This window comes from Vavraia culicis, assembly GCF_000192795.1.
Source record: "Vavraia culicis subsp. floridensis unplaced genomic scaffold supercont1.15, whole genome shotgun sequence".
Classification (NCBI taxonomy): Eukaryota; Fungi; Microsporidia; family Pleistophoridae; genus Vavraia; species Vavraia culicis.
The window spans coordinates 1-19,921 of NW_007360618.1; the positions used below are offsets into that span (position 1 = coordinate 1).

Sequence of the window (19,921 nt, forward strand, 5' to 3'; positions counted from 1 at the left end):
TTGTGTTTTTTCCATCAAAAACTTTTCAGTCGGTGTATTGTCAAAATATGGATACATGATGCATCGACTTCTCAACTTATTTATAGTTTTGATTCTTCCAGAAAAATGAACGTTAGTCAACGATAAGAACTTACAAACTGTTCACAAAAATGTCAATTTGATTGTGATATTGCGTTCTGTTACATCGACCAAAAACTCACTTTTACATCCATTTCTTTGTATTTTATTCTTTTTCTGGTCAATCATCAAAATATACTGTGAATGCTATCATAATTTGTTACAATGTTGAGGACATCAAACAAAAGTTAAAAGTGCAGATATGTTATTTATTCCATGCATTTTGATTAGACGTGGTGGTGTTCATAAAAACAGCCAACTAAATATTAGGGGTTGAATAACAAAAATAGAATGAAAATATTGTTTGTAAATGATGACTAAGTGCATCGAAGAAAGAATGAGTTGTACAACAACTTTAGACTCTTCATCCAGTGCGAATACATGAAACAAGCATTTATATTTTTCTCGAAGGGTTATATTTTCTGTTTCACAGAACCAGACAGTCATCTTTCGAGTTGTCTTTTTATTCATATGAATGATTGTTGTTAATCCAGAAATTGATGAGCTGCATTAATAAATACATGTTGGCACATTCATGTTTGTCTACTGCCTGACTGTATACGGATATACAGGAGAAAATGGTTGTTCTGTGAAAAGTATAAGAGAGAAATCGCCTAGCATCTCTTCTGAGAATAGTAACAATAGGTTGAGTATTGAGTACGTTTCCTTGACTGAGTGTTAGGTTACCAAGAATCACATTTATCTGCAGATCTGAGAAGAAAAGTTCCTAGAGTGCCTGTGAGAGGAAGTGTCGCACAATTTATGGTTGGCATGTTAATATTACTGTTACGGTTGCAAAATAGCTTTTTATTGTAATGAAGGTGTGTGTAATGGCGCCCCATTTTCCCATTGCGCTGAGAGCCAATAACCACAATCGGTTTAATGGACCAGAAAAATGTTTTTTTAGATTTTTTGGTATAAAAAGATATTTAAATGACTTTTAAGAAAAAACATTAAGCGTAATTTTTGAACAAGAGTTGCATTAACTACCGGTTCCGGTGCTCTTTCATAAGACCTTAGGATTTTATTACACGGTTCTGGCACTAGGCTGTACAAAACAGACCATTGATAACAAAGGCTAACGTTAGGTGGTGCAATCACATTGAGAGGTCCTGTTTAGTGAATATTGAGTAAACCGTGTGATATTAGGAATTAAATGCGTATTATATGAAAAAGGAGCGTTTAGGATAGAATCTACGATGCAATTTAACCGATTCATATTTTATGTATGGGATATAAATTATTTGGAATCTTAATCCACTATCTTAGTGCAATTATATGTCATAATACATGATGATTTAAAGCTCATAAGTCTAAGCAGATCATAATAAGTACAGATCCATAATTTAACATGTTATTACAGGAACCTCTTGAATTAGGATTTGGTTCACAAAGTTGAAAGAGCTGTTCATTAAAAACTGTTGATTTTACACCGAGGATGGGCACCAAGCTTTGAATATAAGAATTTGTTTGTAAAACCCTATAATTTGATTGTGTGAGGAGATAGATAAATATATTTCCGTTAAAAAATCTTCAATTTGTCAGTAACATCGTGAGATAAGGAAAAGTTTAGCACAGACCAGTTTATTCGCTAACATTCAAACCGTAACTGGAAAACATGTTCATGTCATTTGCGTATGCGATTAGATACGCGCTGTTTCTTTTTTGTTTTTGGCACAAATTCTTTTTATCCCTTAGTCATGTCCGATCCACTGTTGGAATGTGCCTTGTACTCCTATACCAAAGAAATTGCAATGCTCCATGACAAACTTATGGATTTGAAATTTAAAAGGAAGGAACTGCATATTTACCGGCAATTCTACAGAAAAGGCGGACATACTATTGTTCATGATGTGAAACACAAGAAGCTCATAAACAAGTCCGAACCTGATCACAATAGAAACCGAAGCGTTACAGCCTGCAGAATTAATGTCATGGATATAATAGAATGTTACGATGTAAATACTTTTATGCAGGAAATGGATTACACGCGTGGGGATGAGCTCACTTTGGATGGATACAAGTACCACAGGGGCGACCTAAATATTGATTTACTTAAAGTCGAGGAAAAAGTTGGATACATTGTTCACGCCTATTTATGGACTAGCGATCTTCAGGAAGGCGAATTTATACTGACAAATCTCTCCAGAGAGGTGGATGATGTTATACAACTTACCAAAATATAGAACAAAATAAAATTATTAGACCACATGGCGCAGCATTGTTCGTCTCCCTTTATATCTAAATACTGTACTTTGTTGATCATGATAGACGATATCATACAGGAGGGATGTTTGATCTCTCCATTACACCGTAATAGTTCCTTAATGCGATGACATCGACTTGTCAAACGACAGTTCAATTCGTTGCCTGGTAATTGGATGCAGCATTTTTTGTACAATCCCCCATACCGGATAAACAACCAATTTTTGATGATCATCGTCGTTAACAATCACATATTGTTTCCTATTCTTAGCAAACGCGTTCGTTTTTAGCAAATTAACTTAGATGAATCGATTTAATGAAGAGCCTACGTTTAGTAATGACATGCCACAGCTATTGAAACGTATTCGTCTCTTCTTCGTTAATTTGAGTACGAAAGTAACAAAAAATTTTTAGTTTAGTTTCAAAATGCTCTAAAATTTAGTTTAGTTTTTGCCGGAGATCTAAAAAATACACTAAGGAATAGTGTTGTGTGGTTGTTTTTGTGCTTATTCTTAACTACAAAGAACCTACCGTTGGTTGCGCATTTGATCTCATCTCTAGCTTTGTGGAGTTACATCGATAATGAGGTAGCCTGCTTCTATAGTTGACATCATTAAGCAACACCAGTCAAATGCTGATTCGCTAAAAAAATAGATATTGTGAGCAGCTATCATTTCTAAAGTTTTCGGCTATCATTTTTCAACGGCTGCCAGCATACTTTCGAAATATTATGTCTGTATTGCCTCTTCTCTACAATATAATCGCGATTTACCAACTGTGTTCACTGCAAGAATTAGTGGTTTAAAATGGTACTTTGTGCCTGTAAACTATAAATTTTGCTTTGAATATTTGAAAATCAAGTTGTAATTGCAAAACAAAACGAACACATGCATAATTTTATTAACAACAAGTATGATAAATGATTATTTACATTATTTGTAAGCGATTGCTTAGCTTACCACTTTGTTAGATCAAAAGTATATGACGATGGATTTTCTAACCCCTATCGATGCTTAATGAAATTGCGAGAGCCTTTTGCATAGCTCTAAGGAAAACACTCAGAGAGTTATACTGGAATCATTCCATCATGGATGGGAACCAGGCACGTGATATTTTAAATATAAATAGTGATTGCACTAGAAATGAAGTTGAAAAAGCCTATAAAAATATGCATGCTCGAAATTTGGCACCGAACAAAGGTTCTCCTTATTTACAGGACAAGATTGAAACAGCATACAGAATACTGTTGAAGACAGAAGATGCGCAGTGATATACTTTGTTGATGAGGCGGAATTATTATTCCTAGTCAACAGACAAATGCTATTCTAGTTACGGTTGGTAGAAAACATGTAAAACCGAGCGTAGTTAAAACATGATTTAGACAAATGATACTGGCTTTTCTCATATATTCTGTAACGTATTCGTTACCAAAATATCTCGAATAAAGCATCATTTTGGTATAACACGTGCAGAGCAGAAGAAAGAGATGTAAACATTTTTATTTATTACTGTGCAATAATTAACATGTCATTTGCCCTTTTTGTATCAGTTAGGCATTAGATTGATCCATCCTTTTCTTCCGACCCGGCATTAAGGTCTGTGTTTCTCCGTAAGACATCAAGGACGTATACAATCCCCAGTTTATTCTCCCGAAGCAGGAAAAATAATTTGCATGTATATCTCAATAAAACATTATTTTCAGGTAAATGATAAGGTATTCCATCTGTCTACGTTTCCTCACTCCTTAGCGCTCAATTTTATCGATGAAACCAATCCTTATACTAAAGCGTAACGATTTCTTAATTGAATTACATCCTGCAGTTCTACCTACAATTATGGTGTCACGAAATTTTTGTTATGTAACTCAATATTCTAAATGATTAATCCATTTAATTTTCTTCGAAAAGATCTAATTCATTACAAATGTTAAAGTGAACGTGTTTTTTGCTCAATGAAATGCGGTTACGGATTCAGTTCAACATGTTTTCATGCTTGAAACACGTTATTACTCATATCAAATAAATTTCAATACGCGGATGTCACGACATGTGATTCATACTTCTCACTATAACGTGCCATGTATTGCACAAGCTTACCTTTAATAGGTTATTTAACTGAGAGGTGAGTAACAATTTGTCGTTTTTAAGGTTTAACTGTTTCACGAACCGGTGACTGGACCAAGCACGAGTTAGAATTTGCTATTTAAAAATTTATCATTCGTGAACTACAAAAGGAACCCTTGCTCAAAAAATATGAAGCCGCAAATAGTCGCACAATGCGAGGACGGTCTTATACTGGATGTGTTTAGTTCGATGCCCAGAGTATTTTCTTGCTTGCAGTACAATATCAAAAACAATATTCTCTGTTATTACACTGGAACACATCTCATCGCGTATGATTTGGAAAAGGAAGTAGAGTTGAGAAACGTTGCGATGGAAAGAGTTAAAAAAATGGAAATTGATGATAATTGCAGGTTTATCGGAGTATTGCTGCAAAGCAAAGTATTAAACATCATGGCACCCGGGACAATGTGTGCGAGGAGTGTGAAAGAAAATAATAACACAGTCCTTGGTTCGACGGAGGAAAATGAGGATGACAAATGTGCGACTGGCATTGTGTTCACCCTCAGCGATATTTTCGACTTTAAAATGAGCGATCAGTATCTGCTGGCCCGTAGTAATAAAGAGTTGAGAATTTTTAAGGCAGTCAATTCCAAATTTTCGTGCGAGGAGTCTCACAAAAATGTCAAGGATTTCTATGTGTACGGCAGCGTGGTGGTTGTTTTGGACGAAAATGGCTTCTTCACGATATACAAGAATCAGCAAAAAATTTTCGAACTTTTTCTGGACAAGGTCGATGCGATAGACGTCAAGAGCAGCGCGAAAGGCAATTTTGTGTTGCTCTGCACAATAAAAACCGAGGTTGGCAGTTACTTTGGTGCAAAGGAGCTGACGCTGTTTGATTTCCATTCCAAAAGGTACCATACGCTCGATGTGGCATCGCCGAACTACTTTACATTTGTCAAAGGAGGATATGCTGTTTGTCACAGCAGTCAACCATCTGTTGTGAGCATATATGATTATAGCCGAAAGGAAATTAAGAGGTTTCCGAAGGGAATACGCAACAGAATTTACTATAACAGACATGAAAACATCGTATGCTTTGCCGGATTCGACAATCTGAGCGGAATGATTGAAATATATGATGCACAAACATGTTTCTTAGTCAGCAGTTTGAAAATGCTTGGAGCTTCGGTGGTCAATTGGTCGCCGTGCGGGTCGTACTTTTTGGTTGCAATAACAAATGCACTGAAAGTCGATAACAAAATAGTAATTTATGATTATTTTGGGAGAAAAGTCAACGAGAAACACTTCAATAATTTAGTTTGTGCGGATTGGATCGGAAATACTGCAGGTTTTCAGTATTTAGAGAAGCCGGCACAGCTCAATATTTATAAAGAGGAATCGTATGTACCACCATCTTTTTCAGGAAAAAACAGGAAGGGAAATAATGCTCGTAAGTAGACCTCTTTTCTCTTTTAATCACCAAAGACATTTATTAAATCCTTTATCGCTGAGTTCAGATCGATACCACTGTTTTGCTGTTTTCTGCTGGATTAGTTACTTTTGATCATTTGATGATTGATCACCTTTTATGGACATGTCACCGTAAATGCATGCTCTCTACCAATGAATAATTCTTCCAATTGCAGAACGTTTATTATCGGCGTGTTATTTTATCTCTGTTGTTTAGGAGAAATACTTCGCTAACGTTGAAATAAGGAGAAGAGATGGTTTAGCTGCCGTTGCGATCAATCTAGTCCAATGGGCGAAGAAATGCTCTTGTATTGTGGTGAATCACTCACAACATCATGTGATAATGATGTATTAAAATTTAATCTATGTCGATATGTTGTTTGAACACTCTGTTTTACCAGGTAGCACATTTATTTTGCAACCTATCCACTCTTCGATAATATTCTACTTATCAAATAAACCGCAAAATGAAATACCTTACATAATAGGTGTGCTGTTATGAGTTCCATATTTACGACGATGGTATCTCTGAAACGAACGTGATAGCAAGATGCGTAGGTCTATGTTTCGGTGTTGGGACAAACGGGATAAAATGTTGATCAGAACTGCTACATAGTCCATGTGAGTACATGGCTGATTAATAATATTTTGTTTGTGTAGAATAGAGATTGTTTCTTAGCTGCATTTATTGTGAACGTACTTTGCGGACACCTCAAAATAGATTTTAGAAGGTAAAGATATGTCAAGGCTCGGTGCAGTCTGCGGGCAACTTCAAGCAGTTGTTATCAAATAGATGATCAAAATTTATTTCTGTTTCTTTTTCAGCAACAAATATTTGTCTAGGCTCACCCGCTTCTCGGAAGTTAACTTCGTCTGGTAGTGTAAAACCTTCATCGTTACTTACGTATCCTGATAAAGCACTCCGTACTCGCTCCCGGTTACCGTCTCTTATCCATTCATCCACCATGTCCTTCTTTCTCATAAATTTCTTAAAATTTACAAAAAAATTATTTATCGATTGCACATTCAGCCTTGTATTGCCTACCATGTCTATGAAAAAAGATGTTTTGGAAATGCATAAGATAAACTTCTCACATCGGTAACAAAACGCATCCTTAATGCAAAATTCGTTCCTAAAAAATGATTGGATTTTTCGCTTACACGAATCTCCTTCGAGCTGATTCATGGCCTGCTGGACCTTCTCGACCAGCAAATTAAACAGGTTACAGACCAACAAACTTCTAAATTTATCTTCTGATCCAAAATCTTCCACATATTCCCATACGTTATAAAAACGACATGTGTAAATCATAGCATATAATTTTCTTTCTACGAATTCCGGTCGTTGTGACTCCAAAAAATCTATAAAATCATCCTTATAACAACTATTGTTGAAAATCAAGCAATATTCGATGTTGAACTCGTACTTATCATAAAAAGTCTCCATTATATCCACTTTGCAGATGTTTTTATTCGTGGTAGCTAGGTATAAGATGACAGAGTCCTTTAAATTCGTATTTTGTATGTGCTTTTGCAATACCTCATCGCACACATCAATGGATTGGTCACTATTCACTTCTCTTATTATTTTGTAACTCATACATAGCAAATTGTCATCTTTGAACTCACTCAAACTTTTCAAAACCAATAAAATGTATTTTCTGTGATTTCCTATGTATTTTATACATTCGTCAGCGAAAACATCGTAATCCGCTGTATCAACATGGTTATGAACGATGTTCAAATAGTTGAGCAGATATTTCTTCATGGTGGATGGCCTAAATAAATTATTTATACGATAATGACAAGCTAAAACTTTTTAAACACGCTAAGATTGTTCTTAACAAGCAAATTTCTCGTTTTTATCATGATTAACTCTTTTTCATTTCTGTTGGTGAAGAGTCGAAGAAGACATCAACGTTATCCCATTTCGATGAAATTTCTGAGCGACAGTGCTCTGATGCTGGGTAGAAATATGTGTGATCCAACTAAACACTTTTTCGCAGGGCAAAGAGCAGCAACAATGCCTTGCCATAGCCGTCTATTCTTGAGCCATTAATGGGTACATTGTCATAGCAGTCATTGATCACAGAAAATGGTATGATTATTGTGTCTGCATTCTGCCTCTGGTGATCATCTGGATGCCCATTTATTATTTTTTTGGTTTCTAAAGCCCTGCGAAATGTTCTTAGATTTCAGTGACGACCAAATTAAAATGTTGGAGCCACATTTAAAGAATTTGAGCAAGAATACGAGAGAGAAAGTAATCAGCCTTTTGAAGCAAAGGGAGTTTTTGGAAATAGAAAATATTGTCAGCAAAAAAATATCGGTTCAGATCTTTAATGTTCTCTTGAAAATTACAAAGGAAATGAACGAAAATACGAACGTAAACGTTCCAACAAAAGGAAGTAAAAAGAAGGGTGGGAAAAAAAGCAACAAAGACAGCGAAAAAAAAAACGAAATAGAACAAAATGTTCGCAAAGACGATGTTAAAGTTGATGAAATTGAAGTTATCGATGTAGATGCCGATTTTAATGGAAAAACTCTAGAGTTCATGGCTGATGCAAGCGAATACGCAGGCTTCAATGAGAAGCTGCGAGTTCTGAAGGAAACAACGGAGAAAATGCTGATCGACGCACAAAAAGTGGAAAATATGAATGAGTTAGCAATAGATGAGGGTATAAAGCATAGAATCAAGAATAAGCTGCCGATACATACGTACGAGAATGAAATTATTGAGAGAATACGAAGAAACAAGATTACAATTGTTGAAGGCGAAACGGGTTGTGGAAAAACAACACAAGTGCCAAAAATGCTGCTAAAGTATTACAACAAGATAATAATATCGTTGCCACGGAGAATGGCTGCAATTAACATAGCCCGGCGAGTATCAGAAGAGCTGTGTGTCAAGGTGGGTACTTTGATTGGTTATAAAGTTCGTTTTGATAGTAATTATAGCGATAATACGCGCGTGCTTTTCGTTACAGATGGAATTCTAACTCTTGAATGTCTAAGCGGCGACATAAAAAGCTACGATGTGATAATTATTGATGAGTTCCATGAAAGAAAAATGGACTACGACTTTATTATTTCGTACTTTTTGTGCAACAATCTATCCAAGCTTGTGTTGATGAGTGCAACAATCAATTCAAAACTGCTAACAGATGTTTTCAAGGCTGGTTTGGTACAGGTGCCGATACGGCCTTTCACCAACACGATATACTACCTGGAGAAGTCCACTGTAGCACTTGTCAAGAATGTGTGTGAAACCATTAGCATGATTTGCAATGAAACCGATAGCGGTGATATTTTGGTGTTTCTGCCCGGTATAGGTGAAATTTTGGAGATTGAGCGGCAGATCCGGAATACCACAGTGAAAATTCCCAAGGTGATAAAATTATGTGCATCTGTGTCCTACAAGGAACAAATGAGCATATTCGAAAAGAGTGAGAGCAGAAAAATAATATTGTCAACTAATATTGCAGAATCGAGTATTACTGTGAACGATTTAACTTATGTGATTGATAGCGGTCTTGTCAAAAAACAATTCTTGAGGGGAAGCGCAGAGTCTTTGGAGATTGTGCGAATTTCTAAGTCACAAGCGAACCAAAGAGCCGGACGCGTTGGTCGTGTGGCCCCCGGCTTCGTTTTTAGAATGTACACTAGCAGTGAGTACGACATAATGGAAGACGATCTCGATCCAGAAATTGTCAATAGTGATATCTCACACCTGCTTCTAAAATTTATGAAATCTGAGCTGGACTTCACGTTATGCATGAGAATACTGGGCTATCAGAGAATAAAACTGTTCAAAATGTCGATGGTGAAGCTGCTCAAGCTTGGATGTATCAATGTGGACGGGAAAATCACGAAACTGGGAGAAGATGTGCACAGAATACCGCTAAAGGTAGAAATGTCGAAGACTTTACTTAAAGCGATAGAATATGATGTTTTCAACGAAGTTGCCATAATATGTTCGGTGCTGAGTATCAAGAAGTTATTTTACGAGGATTCAGACAAGAGAAAGAGCATCAGCGATGTCATGGAGAGCAACTCGAAAAATATCGGTGATCACATCAGTTATCTGAAGCTGTTTGTGATGGCGCTCCAACAGAATTTTTCGCAGGACTTCTGCAGGATGTATTACATAAAACGGCAGTCTTTGATAGAAGCGAACCAAATTTTTGGCCAGTTGAAGCGAATGTTTGGAAAGGATAGCGATAAGACTAAAATCAATAAGATAGCGAAAAATTGCAGCTATGAGAAGGTGGTTTTGTCCTTTTGTGAAGGATACCTGCTCAATATAGCGAAAAGACATAAAGATTTCTATCTGTGCATTTTTAACGAAAATGAAAAGCTCAAAGTGCATCCATCGAGCAGTCTATTTAAGAAAGAAGTCGATTTGATACTTTATGAAAGGTTGCAGTACACGAACTCATTCTACATGGTGAATTGTTGCGGGGTGCAACCGTCCACATTACTTAAGTTCGAAAATTTTTTCAAACTTAGTAACAAAAAGGATAAAGTTAGCGACCGTTAGGCTACAAGAAATGGACAATAAAATTATTTATACAATCTTTTGTGTTCACTTCTCGAGAATTACTGGAACATTCTACCGTGTAACATTGTATCTATTTTCTAACCAATGTTATTAGTACAACCAAACGATAAACATTTGATGCTGTTCTTTTGGTTGTCACGAATTATACCGAAATTACGCTGCGTACGTAAAAATGATGCACCATTTGTAAATATTTGTGTACGAATAAGCATTCATTTTTGCTAACAATATTTGAAGCAGCTGCCAGGTGTGTTTTAGCACTATCTATTCTCTTCGTCTCGCATTTATATCAATTTCTACATCAATCATGGGCTATTTTTGTTCTTATTAATTCTTAAATCTGAGTTTACTAATTCGTGGAATATAGTGCGAGAAATTCTTGTTGACTAGCATTCTTAGTACCAAATTTTCAATATTTTACCAGTCTACAAAATACAACAAATCAAGAACTAGCTTTGTCAATTTTAACAAATTTTACAAAAACAAAAAACAATCGCCCCTAGAATAATCTCAAAAGTTCACAGTAAGAAATGTCAAGCCAAAAAATTTACTATGCTAATCTACGAGGCATTCCGGTGGAAGAACGAGAAGATCGCATCACCAACCTACGAAATTATAAGTATGTTGCGGTGGACAAGTCGATACTAAGTAACTACGTGCTGAACAGGCTGTGGGAGCGTGCTGTCAATTTATTTCCTGCATGGCTTGCGCCCAATTTAATCACAGTATTTGGTTTTCTATTCATTGTTTTTGCATGCTTGCTTAATGTTTACTACGATTACGAGATGCTCGGTGTTGCGCCCTCATTCGTTTATTACAACAACGCTTTGTGTCTCTTCATATACATGATGTTTGATGCTGTGGACGGAAAGCAGGCCCGCAGGACAAAAAGCGGATCGCCGCTCGGACAGCTTTTTGACCATGGAATAGATTCTGTGGTGGCCACTTTGTCGGTGATAATGTTCGCGTCTGCGATGGGACTGGGCCGATCACTGGAATCCTTTCTGTTTTTGGCATCTTCCAAACATGTTTTCTACTTCGTAGGCTTTGAAGAATATTTCACGCATGCATTTGTGTTGGGCCATGTCAACGGACCGACTGAAGGAATCCTGTCGGGTATCCTTGTTTTCTTGATATCCGCTGTTTTTAAGCCGTCATGCTGGTCATGGGTGTTACAGTATGATCTGAGTTCGTACGTTTCAAATATTTCGCTTCTGGGGTTCTTCTTTGTCATAGTGGTTCCTATATGTGGCGCCATTTCATCCATCAGAAACATGAAAACCGGTGACAAGCTTACCATTTTGCTTCACATGCTCGTACCATCGATATTTTACATATGCTTCTACATTTATTTGAGGCAGATCAAGAATACTTTCAATTACTATGTTCTGCTGTTGACAGAGGCTCTCAACTTTTTCATACTAGTGCTTGAGATGAATTACGCCCATCTAACACGAAGCGAGATTCCTATAGCTTGGCCATCAGTCACTTTATTCGTATTCGGTGTGTATTTCACGTACCGAAATATCTACCTTTATGGCCTGTTCGTCATTTCACTTATAAGCAGCTGCCTGATCGCTTGGTGTATTTCCAATGAGATTTGTGATATCCTGCACATCAAGTGCTTTACCATTTCAAATGAGGAAGTTAAGAATAAAAAATGTTAAGTCCATATTTTACAACTTTCTGTATTGCCTTTACAGAACCGGTACGATTTGTAAAGCTAGTCGTAATAATTGATGCTCTTTATTTTTTAATATTCCCTTTGCCGGCAATTCACGTAATAACGCATGATTCTGATTTCCAGAGAACAATTTTGGGTACACTGGGGCAATCAAATTGATGAAGGGCAAATTGGCACGGATCAAAGGCCGAGCTATTTTGATTCATCTCCTGCTAGCACTCGCTCATTTTGTACAAGCACACCCAGTAACTTCGATTCTTGAATATCTATCTGCATACGATGGTACGCAATGCCACACAAAAGATCGCTATCCAACAATTTACTACTCGTTATGAAACTGATAACCAGCCATAAACGGCAATCTGTGCCGAGCAATAAACAACACGGTAATTCGTAAAAATGTCTAGTAATCCTAAAAACTACAAAAACATATAAAAATCAGTGATTGTATCAATAATCAAAATTTTATATATTGTGTACCCTGATAAATCATCTGGCAGTTGTATTCAGCCAAAGGATCCCTTCACCACTTCACGAATGAACTGTCATTTTATACCCGCATTTACATTCGTAGAAGATGGTCTGCCCCTCATCAGCACTGCGTAGTTGCACCGCCTTATAGTACATCTTCTCACTGCCACACTTAGCACAAACCTGCGCAATCATTGCACCTCTATCATCCGTGTTCACCTTTGGTTTGAGCGTGTAGTACTTTTCATATGTTATTGATTTCTTGACGGGTCTTGATTTGCACACAGTGCAGATTGAGTCACCCGAAAAGTATGTACCACATTTGCAGAACATAAGGGGAATAAAAATTTACGGTAAACTAAAAATGAATGGACAAGTAAGCAGCTTTAGAAAAACTAAGAACGAATTTGTTCTAATCCACAGCGCAAATTTATGTTAAAAGCATCCTTTCCAATAAAATGGTGTTTTTGTTGAAATTCATTTATTTATCTCCTCACACTGCAACACCCAACAAGACACTTTTCTGGTCTGCTAGGATCGGGCTCCTTAGGTAACAGTAAAATCAAAGCACATTCATTATATATTAAGAAACTAAACCATCTACAAGATACTTTCTCGTACTTTTGACCGTAGGGGATGTAATCTCTCTGCCATGAGGATGAACTTTTGGTTCATCTGAGTTCCACCATATACCGCCCACAGATATCAAACATCTCACACTCTATCCGTATAACAAGCGTATATTTATCATGTTTTACGATCCTCGTCTTTACAGTTCGTGTAAGCGAAAAGATTCTCCCTGTGCATGGACCCACCTTACCGCGCTTAATCCCTTGTTTTTAATTCGTACCCATGAGATCAGCCCTACCGGATGTATCGCTCATGATCAACCAAAAAATAAAAGTTAACCTGCCGCTAAACAGACACTTCATCGGTACACTCAAATCAACCGATGCTTTTCTTAATTTAAACATGACAGATGTTGTGGATGAAACAAATATGGAATATAGCAATGTGATAGTGAAAGGGAATTGTGTGGAAAGTGTGTATTTGTTTAAGTAGTAAACATTTTAGTAGTTAAAAGGACATTTATTGATTCATGGGTTATTGTGTGAATTGTTGATGGCAATTTTTCATGTATTGATGAATAACACTGTATATGGATAAATTATAGTTTGCGGGATGATAGATCAAGAATGTAGGAGGTTCTGTGGCATGGAGTTGATGAAAGGTTTATTTATTTTCGGTTCTATCTCAGGAGAACAAAAACCTTTAAGCCAGTCCATTTGTTAAGCATTTAAAGCTGAAGGCAGTTTCAAGAAAACCTGCTCCACTTGGCCATGAATCGTAAGGAACTCAAAATTTACTTATTTTTGTTATGAGCTGCATCCCTGGCACCAAAATGTATGGTAATGCACATGCTGTCGTAGCCTTTTAAAGATAAAAATCTCAATCAATAATCTCAAGCTATAAAGGTGGAAATATCCACAATACATCGGTATTCTTGGCAATAATCGTAATAAATCGTAGCTGTTCAAGTGCTATTGACCTGAGCAATAAACATACTGTCCTTCCAAGCAATCAAACAGATGCATTTGTTACGGTGCTGATAGTTATGAAGGTGTTGAACAAACTTAATATGTGGTATAGGTGCTTTTGAACATCTTGTGACAGGAAAAAGAGATGCATTATCACAACAATATGGTGCCCATAAGATTCTTAGACCAATTCAACAGATTAAAAATGAAAATTCAGCCCTTGGTTTAGAATTGCTGATACGGTGTCCTTCCAGAATAAAACGTTCTCACTGCACTTACCCCCATGATTTTGTTACCTTTTGATGAAAAGAAGCTCAAGCTTAGGATAAAAGAGATGGAGGAACAGTTAAAAATCATAAAAAGCAACATAATGAAAGATTCGTAGGTGTTGTTATGATGGTATCATATGGTAAAGCATGTTGAGTAACACGCATATTTATTTTTTGATTCCATTTGTGGAAGGGGTGATACCTAATAACAAAATCCGTATTTCCTACACTCAAAACGTATTTTTTACCGCAAAATAGCAAAAATCTTCTTGCTCGGTTTTAATCTCAGCATGAAGAACGTCCTAATTGGATCTGTCGCGTATAAAACAGAAATTTATTCAAAAAGGGGTTGTTGCCGCTGTAGCGGCAACCAGAGGAGTGTTCTAATAACTGAAGTAGCAAGTTAAATTTATTGTTCATTCACTTTCACGGTTCTTTGGTTGTGCATGGTGCTGTTATTGATACTCCACGATTTATTGCGATCGTATTGGTGGCGCATCGATGGGTATCAGCGGCTTATACAGTGCTTGGTATTGTGTAAGACAATGCACCGAGCCTGGAAGGTGCAAGATACGTCATTCAGCATTTGTTCAACTGTTACGAGGTATTATGAACCAATATTTGTAAAATGATGCAGAATGAGATACTGCGTAGTTTTTATCCTTTTTACTGAAAATGCACTTATTCGGCATTTCTCCGGTTTTTTGTTCAATCATGCTAAACGGTATGTCCACTGTCGTGTACAATTTTGATAAATAGAACCGCCTGCTCAGCGTACATCTAAATTAAAACGCAGCAAACTGCAATAAAAAGATAAACCATCCGGTCAGATATACCAAGACCAGAAATCGTTAGTATAAGTATCACTATTATCAACTTTTATTACTGTTTCAAGAGTTAGTACACCGTGCCAGCCTGCCATTCAACTGCTTGCAGCCGTAAGCACAAATGCTATTCCTCGCTGTCCAACACCGGTTCTATGACGCGCAAGCCCTCGGCGCGTTTCTTTATGAAGTAACGATACAGAATGTTGCAGAAATCAACCGCAAAAGTTACCATAGCACCTCCTAGCAATGTGCCTGAGTAGGAAGCCTTTCTACGCACAGAAAATCCTACGATGGCCGCAACATATGGCGTAAGCAACGCAATACCTACGTCCTTCACAGGTATGTTAAAATCGTTGAAGATTATTTCTGTTCTGCTGTCCTCATCATGCCTGGACCCGTCTGAAGTATCACTTACTTTTTCTTTGATGTAATTTATGACCACCCGGTACAGAAAGTAGAGGATGGGGAGCGAAGAGAACAGAACGTTGCTGATGGACAGCTTGGGAATATCAATGATGATAATTACAGGTATAATGTGCGATAGAAAGGAATATGTCTTGAAATTGCTGTACAAAATGGAGAGCGGCAGGAGCGGTATGCCTAGAAGTGCCCGTGCTATTCCGATATAGTCAAATAGGAACACATCGTTCTCAACCTTGTAAAACAACGACTTCGTGGTGTCCAATCCTGTGGCCGCCAGCATAACGCTCAGGCCATACACGAATAAAATCAGGTATAGAGATATAACAAGAAAAAGGAAGGAGAATGCAAGTATGACATTCATAAAAAAGCTGTTCAGGAACTCAAAAATGTGTATGAAAAGAAAATCTCGTATGATTATGTTATACCTTGTCTGGCAGAATATGCATCTTAGCTTCGATTTCGTTTGGTTCATTACGTATTTGTAAAAACATTTGGAATGCACCCACTTTATGCTACCTCTGCAGTGACAGGGACGTATCCACTCATCAGATGATGACCGTCCCAATATTTCATCTTCCTCTTTATCATCTGTACTATCCGTGCGCAAACAAATCCAGCATGTTCTTGATTCCATCAAAAGGGCTAGCAAATCAAAAAGAAATTGATTTGTGGAATAAATCTGAGCTGTAAGTGATGAGAATGGGAGAAGGGCGTTTGGTAGAACCATTGTGCGTATTCTTTTTGTAAGAATGCAATATGAGTGTGTAGACCGGTTATAAGCGAATTATTAGATGTGAAGAAATAGGAGCAAGATTTGCCCATAATCTTGGTCTGCGTTAGCAAGTCAAGCGTCCTTTTGTGCAAATAATAGGATACTACACGATGTATGGTTATTAATCAGGATAAAAATGCAAAAAAATTGTAAAATGTACATCTAGCAAATAGTTTTGCAAAAAAATGGAACGAGACTGAATAGGTGAGTATTATGGTAACACCCTCAACATTGCTATAGTAATGTTTTAAATATTAACGGCTATTATACATCGTTCACATATTACCGCTTTATGGTCTTTTGTTTAATTGTAGACCTTGATTTCTTGCTAAGAATTCGTTGTCCAAGTGTTTTTTACCATAAGATTTAACCATAACGAACTCTGTTCGTTTCAGAAGCGAAAATTCTGTTATCTACCCCGCAAACCCGCCTTCAGTTCACGTGCTGTTCCATAAAAAGTGCGCAAAAATAATCTACATTCCAAAAATATATTTTAATCTACAATTAAGTACTTGTCTTTCAACTTAGCACATGCTACTATAACAAGCACGGTGAAGTAATGGGTCCTTTTTTTCTAAAAATGTATTTAATTTACCACCTCACACTCAACACCATTCAAACAAACACCTTTCTAGTCTGCTAAAATTGATCATAGTTACGTGCTTTTGTCTAATGACGCGACAGATCAAACGCGAACGGTGCTCTGTTTTACTTTTCTACCGTTCAACTCCAAACAAAAACTTTCATCCATGAAAATAATTTACAACCAGCCACTTGACTTTTCGTGCTCCACCGAGATAGTGATAGAGAGACCAAAACGCAAGAAAAGACGGTCTACTACCGATACATACGATTATGAGGATCCTCTGATCGAGCATATGGACAATGAGGACGCTCCTGTGTATATAGAGGCAGATCTAAGGAACTTTTTCGTATATAGCGGCAAACTGAGAGAGACCACGGCACAAACACTCAAAAAGTATGAGCAGCGACTCAGGAGAAAAGCAATGAAAGAACAAATGAGCAAGAGTGAGGATGTGGCGGCGAATAATATGGCTAACATTGCATTTGCAGAGCAATTCACAGAGAAGGTGCTCAAGTTTTATTTAGATGAAAGAAAAAGGATCATTGGCGAAATGCAAGAATATTTTAAGGAGAGAAACACTGCTGCGGATGTAAATGAAACGAGTAAAATGGGAATCAGCGGCGCAGCCAACAAAGTGCTAGGATCGGTGTTGGATATTGATGGCTTGATCGAAGAATACGTTTTGCTGGAAGCTACGTACACGGGCAAATCATTCTACGATATTTCACACGATATCGTGTCTCTGAATGGACCATCGTTGAGCACAGACGTGTTGATAAAAATAAATCAGAAGATGGAGGAGGCCATTAAAACACTCACGATAACATTGAATGCCAAAGTGCGTGAGCTGAGCGGTTGCAATAAATACGATAAAAACATCGTTTTTGGTATTTGCGATCTCATGGACAAAAAGATACGGAATTATTATCTCAGCTTGCTCATTAAACCGGAACAGAGAAAAAGTTACCGCAGGATTAGAAGGGACATTTTTGTGGAAATTTTTGGTGGGTTTGATGGCGGTAACTTTGATCATCTCAAAAAGCTGGTGCACAGATTCGATTACTACAAGGAAAAACGAAAATTACTTACGAAATGTGTGTAATGTTCCCAATAAAGCATTTTTATAGTTAATAACTAGCATCATTTTCATACTAGCTCGATTAACAGTATTTTTTTAATCTTTGGAACAGGCAAACTTAGTGAGGGTTTTTACGTAGGGCAATTGCCCTATGCATCAGTACTGATCATTTATGAGTTCTGAATGGTGAATTACCCACACTTTCAGTTCATTAACCACTTTTTTATAGCCTTGCAGTAGAAAACACTCAGATTAACGTATGCACAGCAATGAATGCAACGTTCCATTTGTACACAAAGTGCAACAAAAAAAGATAAAACAGCGCAAATATAAAATTAAACAAGCTAGAAACCACCTGTGCCAGCAATTCTACGTTTATTTGAATTCATTCTCCACCGTATCTTGGGCAACAACCAAGTGATTAGTGAAATTCACAAAGCACACAAATTCATCAAAATCGATTTTGTCCCACCGGTTTTGCAGTTTGATTGCGCACATCAGCCCAATGAACTTCAACTTTCCCCACAATTTACATCGTGCACAGTTCACACAGTTTAGTATCTGTAAACATTTCTGCATGTCATCAACTCTTTTCTCATCCAGTTTTACCAGTGATGCATTTTCAAGGCTCTTCTTGATCGATTCCAGCAGCTTTAGTTCCTCCCTACGAAGACCTAAGGAGTTTAAGTTACAGAATCCGATAGTTTTGAGCATGCTCTCGCGCAGCAACAGGAAGTCCTCATGTTTTTCTTTTGAATATTTTTCCTGGAACAGTTTTTTATTCGGCAAGTACGTGTTGTCACCTTGATCGTGATAGTTTTTACATATGTAGACGAATGTGCTGAAATGCATGCCATTGACCAGTCTTGTATGCGTTGTGTCCTTTCTTACATCATAAATTGCTTTCCATATCGCAGAGCCTTCCAGGTAGTTTGTGTTAACGTGCGGATTTGCGGGAAGTGATATCGGAACAGGTATGGGGTCGTTGTGGGTGGTGTGAAATCCATCATATGCACAAGTTTCGTTTAAATTTATACTCGTTGAAGAGAATCTTGTGGTGTTACACAGTTTTTCTAGCAAATGCTTGATCTGATTGTTATCTACGGTGAGAATAGGAAGAATGAATAGCCATAGGAAAGACATGCTTTGTTTATTACACTGTTTATTTTTAAATGCACCATTAGATCAAAATAAGCCCGCCTCACAAATCATCACTGCCAGTTCTTCCCACCTTGCAGTGCATACGATATAAAACCGCAACAATAATCGCTCAACACTCAGCTCAAAAATTGTTTTAATTCGTATATATTCGCTTATTTGTTGTGTTGACTTAAATACGATCAAGACTTAACAAATGTCACGGTAAATTTTAGACACTAGCGGACCTTCTGTGTCGAAAGATATATTGTAGCAATCAAACTGGTGGCAGCAACAACCGCGGGAAACCAAAAGTAAAGAAATATCGCATAAATAACAGCATAAGTGTTATAACTCGCGGTTCAGAAAATAACAAATTAAATCATTGTACGGGTTATTTATCAAAATGATCGCTGCAGCAACATAAACATTTCTAAAATGAAATATTTGGATTGTTAGCCGTATAACGAACTAATTTGCAGTATTCTGTTTGCGATCAAATCAAAATGATCGTCTAGCCGAGTATTGAAAGTATAAAATGATTGCAATTAGCACACGATGCGTTTATCAAATACAAGCTTTGCAGGTCATCAGTACCTGATAAGCAGTTCCATAATAATAACGCGTGTGATATTTCACGATTTTACTATTTCATGTCGATAAATAAATAGATAATTCGAAAGCTGATTGGTCAATTTTTTAATGAATAAACTCGGT

General features: G+C 37.1%; 11 protein-coding genes across 11 annotated transcripts; 6 read left to right on the forward strand and 5 right to left on the reverse strand.

The window, feature by feature from the left end:
- Window positions 1-1,817: 1,817 nt before the first annotated feature.
- On the forward strand, window positions 1,818-2,303 carry VCUG_01051 (uncharacterized protein; the record flags this gene model as incomplete). The annotated part of the gene is made up of 1 exon (XM_008075880.1): window positions 1,818-2,303. One exon carries the CDS (start codon window positions 1,818-1,820, stop codon window positions 2,301-2,303), a length of 486 nt encoding a protein of 161 aa, XP_008074071.1.
- VCUG_01052 (uncharacterized protein) lies at window positions 2,231-2,557 on the reverse strand (the record flags this gene model as incomplete). Its single annotated transcript, XM_008075881.1, has 1 exon — window positions 2,231-2,557. The coding sequence occupies one exon, from the start codon at window positions 2,555-2,557 to the stop codon at window positions 2,231-2,233; it is 327 nt and encodes a 108-aa protein (XP_008074072.1).
- A 2,002-nt stretch (window positions 2,558-4,559) lies between these two features.
- VCUG_01053 (uncharacterized protein) lies at window positions 4,560-5,899 on the forward strand. Its single transcript, XM_008075882.1, has one exon. The coding sequence runs from the start codon at window positions 4,575-4,577 to the stop codon at window positions 5,844-5,846; it is 1,272 nt and encodes a 423-aa protein (XP_008074073.1). The 5' UTR covers window positions 4,560-4,574; the 3' UTR covers window positions 5,847-5,899.
- A 701-nt stretch (window positions 5,900-6,600) lies between these two features.
- On the reverse strand, window positions 6,601-7,626 carry VCUG_01054 (uncharacterized protein; the record flags this gene model as incomplete). Its single annotated transcript, XM_008075883.1, has 1 exon — window positions 6,601-7,626. One exon carries the CDS (start codon window positions 7,624-7,626, stop codon window positions 6,601-6,603), a length of 1,026 nt encoding a protein of 341 aa, XP_008074074.1.
- A 414-nt stretch (window positions 7,627-8,040) lies between these two features.
- Window positions 8,041-10,435, forward strand: VCUG_01055 (uncharacterized protein; the record flags this gene model as incomplete). The annotated part of the gene is made up of 1 exon (XM_008075884.1): window positions 8,041-10,435. The coding sequence occupies one exon, from the start codon at window positions 8,041-8,043 to the stop codon at window positions 10,396-10,398; it is 2,358 nt and encodes a 785-aa protein (XP_008074075.1). The 3' UTR covers window positions 10,399-10,435.
- Window positions 10,436-10,930: 495 nt separating this feature from the next.
- Window positions 10,931-12,093, forward strand: VCUG_01056 (uncharacterized protein). Its single transcript, XM_008075885.1, has one exon. The coding sequence runs from the start codon at window positions 10,950-10,952 to the stop codon at window positions 12,084-12,086; it is 1,137 nt and encodes a 378-aa protein (XP_008074076.1). The 5' UTR covers window positions 10,931-10,949; the 3' UTR covers window positions 12,087-12,093.
- Window positions 12,094-12,561: 468 nt separating this feature from the next.
- Window positions 12,562-12,907, reverse strand: VCUG_01057 (uncharacterized protein; the record flags this gene model as incomplete). The annotated part of the gene is made up of 1 exon (XM_008075886.1): window positions 12,562-12,907. The coding sequence occupies one exon, from the start codon at window positions 12,905-12,907 to the stop codon at window positions 12,635-12,637; it is 273 nt and encodes a 90-aa protein (XP_008074077.1). The 3' UTR covers window positions 12,562-12,634.
- Window positions 12,908-13,426: 519 nt separating this feature from the next.
- Window positions 13,427-13,662, forward strand: VCUG_01058 (uncharacterized protein; the record flags this gene model as incomplete). The annotated part of the gene is made up of 1 exon (XM_008075887.1): window positions 13,427-13,662. One exon carries the CDS (start codon window positions 13,427-13,429, stop codon window positions 13,634-13,636), a length of 210 nt encoding a protein of 69 aa, XP_008074078.1. The 3' UTR covers window positions 13,637-13,662.
- Window positions 13,663-15,174: 1,512 nt separating this feature from the next.
- On the reverse strand, window positions 15,175-16,265 carry VCUG_01059 (uncharacterized protein; the record flags this gene model as incomplete). Its single annotated transcript, XM_008075888.1, has 1 exon — window positions 15,175-16,265. The coding sequence occupies one exon, from the start codon at window positions 16,263-16,265 to the stop codon at window positions 15,333-15,335; it is 933 nt and encodes a 310-aa protein (XP_008074079.1). The 3' UTR covers window positions 15,175-15,332.
- An 887-nt stretch (window positions 16,266-17,152) lies between these two features.
- Window positions 17,153-18,100, forward strand: VCUG_01060 (uncharacterized protein; the record flags this gene model as incomplete). The annotated part of the gene is made up of 1 exon (XM_008075889.1): window positions 17,153-18,100. One exon carries the CDS (start codon window positions 17,153-17,155, stop codon window positions 18,089-18,091), a length of 939 nt encoding a protein of 312 aa, XP_008074080.1. The 3' UTR covers window positions 18,092-18,100.
- A 323-nt stretch (window positions 18,101-18,423) lies between these two features.
- On the reverse strand, window positions 18,424-19,215 carry VCUG_01061 (uncharacterized protein). Its single transcript, XM_008075890.1, has one exon. It carries the CDS (start codon window positions 19,208-19,210, stop codon window positions 18,443-18,445), a length of 768 nt encoding a protein of 255 aa, XP_008074081.1. The 5' UTR covers window positions 19,211-19,215; the 3' UTR covers window positions 18,424-18,442.
- Window positions 19,216-19,921: the final 706 nt, after the last annotated feature.